We start from the raw sequence: 9,312 nt of genomic DNA on the forward strand, positions 1-9,312 counted from the left end.
CCCCCCCCCTTTCCCTCTCCTCTATGGTCTTTTGTCCCTGCCACCTCTATCCCAAACCCTTGCCACCTGTATGTACCTTTGTCCCCACCCCCTGTCATCTCTATCGCTACCCACTGTCACTTCTATGTACCTTTGCCCCTGCCACCTTCATCTCTTGCCACCTCTATGTACATTTGACCCCACCCCCTGTCACCTCTATGTACCTTTGTCCCCACCCCTTTGACATCTTTGTACATTTGTCCCCACCCCATGCATCTCTATCCCCACCCCCTGTCATCACTATGTAAATTTGTCCCCGCCCCTGTCACATCTATGTACCTTTGTCCCCGCCTCCTGTCACCTATATCCCCACCCCTTATCACCTCCATGTACCTGTGTCCCTGCCCCTTGTCACCTCTATCCCCACCCCTTACCACCTCCATGTACCTGTGTCCCCGCCCCCTGTCACCTATATCCCCACCCCTTACCACCTCCATGTACCTGTGTCCCCGCCCCCTGGCACCTATATCCCCACCCCTTACCACCTCCATGTACCTGCCCCTTGTCACCTCTATCCCCACCCCTTATCACCTCCATGCACCTGTGTCCCTGCCCCTTGTCACCTCTATCCCCACCGGTTACCACCTCCATGTACCTGCCCCTTGTCACCTCTATCCCCACCCCTTACCACCTCCATGTACCTGCCCCTTGTCACCTCTATCCCCACCACTTATCACCTCCATGCACCTGCGTCCCGGCCCCGACTCATTGCTATGTACCTGTGTTTCCCTGCCCCCTGTCACCTCCATGCACCTGTGTCCCCGCCCCGACTCATTGCTATGTACCTGTGTCCCCGCCCCCCGTCACCTTGTGGCACACACAGCCCCTCCCCCTGTCAGCCTGTCCTCCTCCATTGTGACAATGCCGCCCAGTCATCTCACCTAGGGCCACCTCGCAGGCTTTGCGGAGCTGGCTGTGATGGGCTCTCTTCACCTCCTTGTCGCTGAGGATCTTCTCCAGGGCCCGGGTGAGGAACATGATGTGACGATAGGGGGGGTTGTACGATCCGAGGCAGGAACTGGCAGTACGGAGTCCCCGGCTAATGTCCACCCGGCGGGGGCCGCCCCATCACAGCCCTTCACAGTACACGTCACCCCTCGGGGGGCTCTCCGTCCGTCTCCCGGGGAAGGCTGGCCGCGGCTACAGTGACGGGGATCAGCTGCTCAGGAAAGCTCGGCTCTTCTCTTCGCCATGTTGGAAGGAAGCGACGTCAGGGAGAGCCCCGCCCACAGCAGACACTGCGGCAACACCCGGGGGCGGGGTGGGGAGGAGGCCGGGGCGGGGCCAGCCGGTGTCCCCCATCACACCTTCCAGGGACTGTCCCAGGTGGGAGCCCTGACCCCGGAAGTGTTCGCACCCCAGCCTGACAGACAACGACTAATGGAAACACTTCATTCCATACTAATAAAGTGTATGTGAACTCCAATATCTTATATCTCACCGGGCATTACATGATCTTCAATACTTTCCTTTATTATCAGGAGCACACTTCCTGTCTTAGGTGACAACACTCACTCCCAGGCACGATTGCCAACCCTCCTGCATTCACACCTGAGCGTAGGTCGTTCGGTTGTTTTTTCCGTCGTTTTTTTCTGGCGTTTTGCGCGTTTGCATACAGCGTCGTCCGACGTTTTTTTGTACTTCGACGTTTTTTATTTTAGCCAATAGGAAAAATTATCATCTTTTCATCACTTGTTGCTATGTTGGTAGATTTTTTTTATCTTCTGCCTGGGTGAAATTTTCTATTGATTAAAGCGACAAAACGCCCGTAGCAAATGCTCGTTGTCGCGCTAGTCGCTTGAATCTAGCGTTTCCATTACTTTCTATGGCTGCATTCACACCTGAGCGTAGGTCGTTCGGTCGTTTTTTACGGCGTTTTTTTCTGGCGTTTTGTCGCGCGTATTCATGCTCATTTGCGCGTTTGCATACAGCGTCGTCCGATGTTTTTGTACTTCGACGTTTTTTATTTTAGCCAATAGGAAAAATGATCATCTTTTCATAACTTGTTGCTATGTTGGTAGATTTTTTTTATCTTCTGCCTGGGTGAAAAGTTCTATTGATTAAAGCGTCAAAACGCCCGTAGCAAACGCTCGTTGTCGCGCTAGTCGCTTGAATCAAGCGTTTCCATCACTTTCTATGGGAAATAGAAATGCTCAAAAATGCCCAAACCGCCCGATTCGCGCAACAAAAAAGGGTCCGGAACTTGTTTGAGCTTCAGGCATTCGGCGTCAGGCGTTTTGGAGTGCAGATGTGAACCATCTCCATAGGGAATAATGTATTTTTTCCCCTCTAGCGTTTTTGAGCGTCGCGCTTCAGGCGACAAAACGCTCAGGTGTGAATGCAGCCTAAGTCCCCGTTCACACCTAGGCGTATATACACCTGTAGTGCGACGCCGCAGCCGCCCCTGAGACGCCAGAGGGATGATTTAGCATGCACCTCTATGGAGATGGTTCACATCTCCACGCCGTACGCCTGCCGCCTGAAAAAAAGTCCCGAACCTTTTTTTCAGGCGGCTTTCGGCGTTCGGCATAGGAGATGTGAACCATCTCCATAGAGTGGGTGAAGGCTGCATTCACAATCGCGGCGTTTTGTCGCCGCGAATCGCGGTACTAAACGCCGCTATTTGTCGCCGCAATTCGCGGGACAAAACGCCGCGATTTTGTACGCCGAGGTGTGAATGCAGCCTTAATGTACAGTCAGTTTGTACATTTCTGCTGATTTACGATCTGTCCATGAGGCCGGGTTCACTCCGGAGTGATGTCACACATCCATGTGATTCGCACCGTATTCCTGTGCAGATCACATGCGTTGTCTGTGCAATGCAAATTCAGCTCCTATGGCTGAAATCGCATCGCATTCGCACCAAAATAGTGCAGCACCCTTTATTTTGTCTGCACTGCATGGGTGCGATCTGATTCCAATGCGATCCGATTCCACAGTTTGCACTGCATTCTGCAAACTGATTTGGGGCTGCCAAGAACCTTACATTGACACCTGCAGCGGTTCGCAGAGAGCAATGTGAACTGCCTGTGATTCCGATGCAATGCGGGAACCGGCGCTGGAATTTCTGTAGTTACCGCATCGCACTAGCGTGAACCGAGACTAGGCCAGATTCAGAAACATTTTACGCCGGCGTATCTATTGATACGCCGCGTAAGTTAAAAGATGCGCCGTCGTATCTATGCGCGGTATTCAGGTACCTAGATACGCCTGAAATATGGCTTCAGCCGACCGACGTAAGTTGTCGTACGCCGTTGTATCTTTGGTGCATATTTACGCTGGCCGCAAGGGGCGCATCCGTAGATTTACGCTTCGAATATGTAAATGAGCTAGATACGCCGATTCACAAATGTATTTGCGCCTGCTACGCCGTTTACGTAAGGCTTACGTCCGGCGTAAAGTTATCTCTGCTATATGAGGTGCAGGTAATGCAAAGTATGGATGTCGGAACAAGCGCATCTTTTTACGTCGTTTACATAAGTAGTACGTGAATGGGGCTGTGCGTAGGTTATGTTCACGTCACAGGCATTGACCTGGCGTATCTTAGGGAGTAAATTCGACGTGATACTGAGCAAGCGTGCGCATGCGCCGTTCGTTCGGCGCTTTATTTACATGGGGTCACGATTCATTTCCATACAACACGCCCACTACCAGCCTACTTTGAATTACCCGGGGTTACGCCGGCCCATCTACGCTACGCCGCGGTAACTTAGGGGGCAAGTGCTTTGTGAATATAGTACTTGCCTCACTAAGTTACGTCGGCGTAGCGCATATGAGATGCGCTACGCCCGACTAAAGATACGCAGCTGTACGTGAATCTGGCCCTATATGTCCATTGCTGACAGCGGCCGCCTTAAAGAAAGTCTGTTGGCTGACGTTGGAACTCCACATGCACAGAAGAGCCAGGACCTGGTAGGCGAGAGTCGGAGGCGCAGGGACCTGTTTGCGGTCTACCTGTTACCTGCATGCGGTTGACAAGTAGACCGGGTTTGACGGGTTGCCGCCCCCATTCTAAGGGAAGGAGGAAGCAATGCAAACTCCACGCAGTGCCTTAACCCTATGGCTGCCAGGGTACTTTTTGTATTTTGTACACGTTTTAAAAATAATAAATAATTTTAGGTCTGATGATTGGTTACATATTTGCGTGCATTAGTGCAAATACAGCTGTCCTGAGAGTGCGCGCCCTTCACGCTTCCGGCGCAGTTGCTGGGCCGTTGACGGAAAGCTCCTGATTACTGCTTTCCGATCATGTGAAAGCCAATCACAGCGGTCACATGATCATAAATAAATACAAGAATATCTGCGTTCAGCTAATAAGTAGAGAAAGCTGCTAGCACATTTGCTGGTCACAAACAGAAAAATATAAGAACATAAGAATGTTTCATTGATAAACGAAGTCCATTTCCCTTTGGAGAAACACGCCTTCATAGGGTGAGCAAGAACAGAGATCCTAAGTAGAAACCACCATCAGCACCATCAGCACACACAGCCTCTTACCGTATACGGTTGACCACCCTATTACAGAGGGTCAAACACACGCATTAGTAATCTTCTCCGGGCGGCTCCAGAAATGATCGCCTTCCTCCGCTACCCCGTCAATTATGGTTCCTTCCAGATCCTCATGGTTAAGCCAGAGGTGTCTCCCCAATCTGCACCCCACCTCTCGAGGTCCACAATGTATATCTGTCTCGGTGGTCCTGAGACTCTTCACATCGCGATCCAATGTAGCATTACCTGCAGGGTGGGTTTCACGTGTCTACTTTAGCTGTATAAAGCAGCTTTCTGTGTCTTTTTACAGCTAAAGTAGACACGTGAAACCCACCATGCAGGTAATGCTACATTGGATCGCGATGTGAAGAGTCTCAGGACCACCCAGACAAATATACATTGCGGACCTCGAGAGGTGACCATTAGGATTTGGAAGGAACCATACTTAACGGGGTAGCGGAGGAAGGGGATCATTTCTGGAGCCGCCTGGAGAAGATTACTAATGCATCTGTATGACCCTCTGTAATAGGGTGGTCAACCGTATATGGTAAGAGGCTGTGTGCTGATGGTGGAGGGGGTGGTTTCTACTTAGGATCTCTGTTCCTGCTCACCCTATCAAGGTGTTTTTCTTCAAAGGGAAATGGACGTTATGTGTGCTTTAGTTTATTAATATAAGCATACCTCCCAACATTTTGAGATGGGATTGAGGGACACTTTTTCGCAAAAGTATATAGGCATAGCACCCACCCCCGTCACGCCCCTTTAGGCCTCATCCACACAGATGGACTCCGTCGCTACGGACTCCGTCTTCCCCCGTCAGCTCAGCGAGAGATCAGTCCGCAGATCTCCGCTGAGCCGACGGATGACAAGCTCCTCTCTGCTCACTGAGCGGGGAGGGGCTTGTCGGGCACCGCTGTATCCCTATGGAGCGATCTGATGAAAACGGACAGCGTGTCCGTTTTCATCAGATCTTACCCGATCCGATCCGCATAGTAGTGATGAGCTTAGGCATGTCTGGATCCTAGTCTGAACCCAACTAAGCAATCACGCCAGAAAGTTCTCACTGTACTGAGCGTATCATTTGTGACTAAGGCAGTGGCGGCTGGTGCTCAACATTTTTAGGGGGTTGCAAACAAACGAAAAAAAAACACTGTGCCATCAATTGTCACCACTGTGCCATCAAACGCAGCCACTGTGCCATCAATTGTCACCACTGTGCCATGCCATCAATTGTCACCACTGTGCCATGCCATCAATTGTCGCCACTGTGTCATGCCATCAATTGTCACCACTGTGCCATGCCATCAATTATCACCACTGTGCCATGCCATCAATTGTCATCACTTTGCCATGCCATCAATTGTCACCACTTTGCCATGCCATCAATTGTCACCACTGTGCCATGTCATCAATTGTCGCCACTGTGCCATGCCATCAATTGTCACCAGATTGCCCCCACAAAAACCGCCAGACCGCTACACAATACACACTGTATAGACTGTTTACTGAGCCTCAAGAGTCATTGAACTGTGTGTTGTGCTGCGAGGAAACTTCTGGGAAAATAATCTGGGTAAACTACAGAGCGTCTCCTACGGTGGTAGCGCTACACCATAGCTCCCAACTGTCCCTGATATGTCCCCCTGTCCCTCATTCCTCCTCATTTGTCCCTCATTTTGGTCTGATCTATATAGTTGTATATAAAATGCACTTTTAATCTTTCAAAAAGTGTTTCCCAGCACAAAACCTTTCATCTGATTTCTAAATTGCTGCATTTGGAAATTCTAAAAGCCAAAATAAAGGAATGGTAGTGGTAAAAAAAAAACACTTGTGGGTTTAACCAATCTTGTTTTTTTGTACAATTCTCCTTTAAGGGGGCGTGGCAATGGGTGTGTCCTATGCCTGCATAATTTTGCTGATAGGTGTCCCTCATTCCCATCTTAAAAAGTTGGGAGGTATGTGCTAGACAATGGAAATCTATATGTAGCTGCTGGGCCGGGAATGCCTTGGCTGCTTATGATTGGCCCAGTACAGTGAGAGCTTTCTGGTGGGTTCGGACTAGGATCCAAACATGCTAAAGCTCATCAATACTCCCTACTATCCACACTATCTGTGAAATCTGGACTAAAGAATTCTAAGCAAACTGCCTGTGAGATCTACACTCCTGCACATGCAGTTCCTTTTCCTTCAATGGCACTAAAGAGATCAAACAAACCATACACTTGTAGGCAGGTGCAGAAAGCTTGCCGGCCACTAGATGTCTCTGGCATGATAAGGGGAAGATTATAAGCAGGTGTTAGTCTCCCTTTTAGAGAAACCCCTTCTATTGTGATGTAATAGGTGGAGAGAGTGCCATCTGTGGGTGGGGCCCAGTCAGTCGTGGTATGGAAGCAGTAAATGTAGTAGATGAGCTGACCTAGAGGGCCCTATGCAGAGCTGAATTTCCCGGCTGATGTGGTACAGATCGCATGAGGACCGTCTACAGGGCTGGTGCAAGTATTTTTGACACCCTAGGCGAAACCTCATTTTGCCACACCCCCTTGGCTCCACCCCTGACTCCACCCTCTTTGCCCTGCCCATGTATACCTTACCTTTTTAATGAAGCGCCCATCAAATGCAGCCTCACCAGCGCCCATCAAATGCAGCCTCACCAGCGCCCATCAATGAATGTTTGCTTGCTTCCATTCATTCGGGAGTCGGGACACAGACACAGTCCTCCGCTGCCGCTGCACCTCTGACACCATGAGGTTGATTTACCAAAACTGGAGAGTGCAGCTGTGCATGGTAACCAATCAGCTTCTAACTGCAGCTTGTTCAATGAAGCTTTAACAATAAAACCTGGAGGCTGATTGGTTTCTATGCAGAGCTGCATCAAATTTTGCACTCTCCAGTTAGTAAATCAACCCCTATATGTGAACGGAGCGGCGGCTGCCTGCTGATGCTGAGACGTAGCTGCTTGCTGCAGAGAGAAGAGTGTAGGACACGCCTCCTGCCACACCCCCTTAAAGGAGGATTAACCAAAAAAAAGGTTAATTAGATCCAAAAGGGCTCCCCCCCCCACTACTATTCCTTTATATTGGCTTTTAAAATTTACAAATGCAGCAATTTAGAATTTGGATGAAAGGTTTAGCACTGGGAAACACTTTTTGAAAGAGAAAAAGTGCATTTTATATATAACTATATGGATCAGACCAAAATGAGGGACAAATGAAGAGGAAAGAGGGACAGAGGGACAATGATCCAAATCAGGGACAGTCCTTCGAAATCAGGGACAGTTGGGAGCTATGCTTGTGCTCTGCACTGAAATGCCTGCTGCAGGATGTATATTCATGCTAATGGTGCTCTGCGCTAAAACATGTGCCAGAATGTCAAGTGTCACCTGCCACAGAAGGCTATATGAATATTTGCAGAAAAGTGCTGGAAATGTATCTGAGCTTGGACATTCCTCTATAGAAAGTGTTAGGCCTCAGGCAATGTGTCCAATAAGTTGGCTTCAAAGGCAGGCAGGTGGGTGCTCTATCCAAGAAAAAGGTGTGAAAATATAAGAATATCCCACATTTTGGGTTGTCCCCAGGATAGAATACTTTACAAAGGATACTTTTCAAAGAGAAATTAGTTTAATACCACTTTAAGTAAATGTAAAGATTTGAATGTCCATAGCCTGACCACAAGTTCTGTGTATGGCAACCCTGGGCTAGATTCAGATAGGTTAGCGGATCTTTAGATCCGCGAAACCTATCTGATTTACGTTACGCCCCCACAAGTTTTTGAGGCAAGTGCTTTATTCAGAAAGCACTTGCCTGTAAACTTGTGGCGGCGTATCGTAAATCCCCCGGCGGAATTCAAATTCCGCGGCTAGGGGGCGTGTAAAATTAAAATCAGGCGCGTCCCCGCGCCGAACGAACGGCGCATGCGCCGTTCGTAATATTTCCCAGCGTGCATTGCTCTAAATGACATCGCTAGGAAGTCATTGGTTTTGACGTGAACGTAAATTACGTCCATCCGTATTCGAGAACGACTTACGCAAACAATGTAAAAAATTCAAAACTCGGCGCGGGAACGACGGTCATACTTAACATAGGATACGCCGCATATAGCAGGGGTAACATTACGCCGGAACAAGCCGAACGCAAACAGTAACAGTGACGCAGGTGCATTTCTTCCTTCCAGTAATACCACTGACACAGGGGGCATTTTTTTTATGTTCAGTGACACCACCAACACAGAGGCATGTCTTCCTTTCAACGACACCATCAATGCGGGTGGATTTTTTCCTTCTAGTGACACCACAGACACATGGGCATTTTTTACTTCCAGTGACACCACAGACACATGGGCATTTTTTACTTCCAGTGACACCACCGACACAGGGGCATTTTTTACTTCCAGTGACACCACAGACACATGGGCATTTTTTACTTCCAGTGACACCACAGACACATGGGCATTTTTTACTTCCAGTGACACCATAAACACAGGGGCATTTTTTACTTCCAGTGACACCACCGACACAGGGGCATTTTTTACTTCCAGTGACACCACCGACACAGGGGCATTTTTTACTTCCAGTGACACCATAAACACAGGGGCATTTCTTACTTTCAGTGACACTAACAATGCAGGGGGATTCTTTTCCTTCTAGTGACACCGCGGGCACAGGGGCATTTTCCAGTGAAACCATCTACCCAGGGGCATTTTTATCTTTTTAGTGACACCACCAACACAGGGGCATTTTTTCCTTCCAGGAGCACCCCCAATGCAGGGTCATTGTTTTGCTCACACCGATGC

General features: G+C 49.1%; 1 protein-coding gene across 1 annotated transcript in view; it reads right to left on the reverse strand.

Annotated features, from left to right (window-relative positions):
* ARFGEF1 (ADP ribosylation factor guanine nucleotide exchange factor 1) overlaps positions 1-1,264 on the reverse strand; it is a 232,892-nt gene extending 231,628 nt beyond the window's left edge. Inside the window, exon 1 of the mRNA XM_040354367.1 lies at positions 921-1,264. Coding sequence (XP_040210301.1) covers positions 921-1,017 — 97 coding nt within the window. The 5' untranslated portion in view covers positions 1,018-1,264. The remainder of the gene's footprint in view (positions 1-920) is intronic.
* Positions 1,265-9,312: the final 8,048 nt, after the last annotated feature.

Source organism: Rana temporaria, chromosome 5 (assembly GCF_905171775.1).
Source record: "Rana temporaria chromosome 5, aRanTem1.1, whole genome shotgun sequence".
Lineage (NCBI taxonomy): Eukaryota > Metazoa > Chordata > Amphibia > Anura > Ranidae > Rana > Rana temporaria.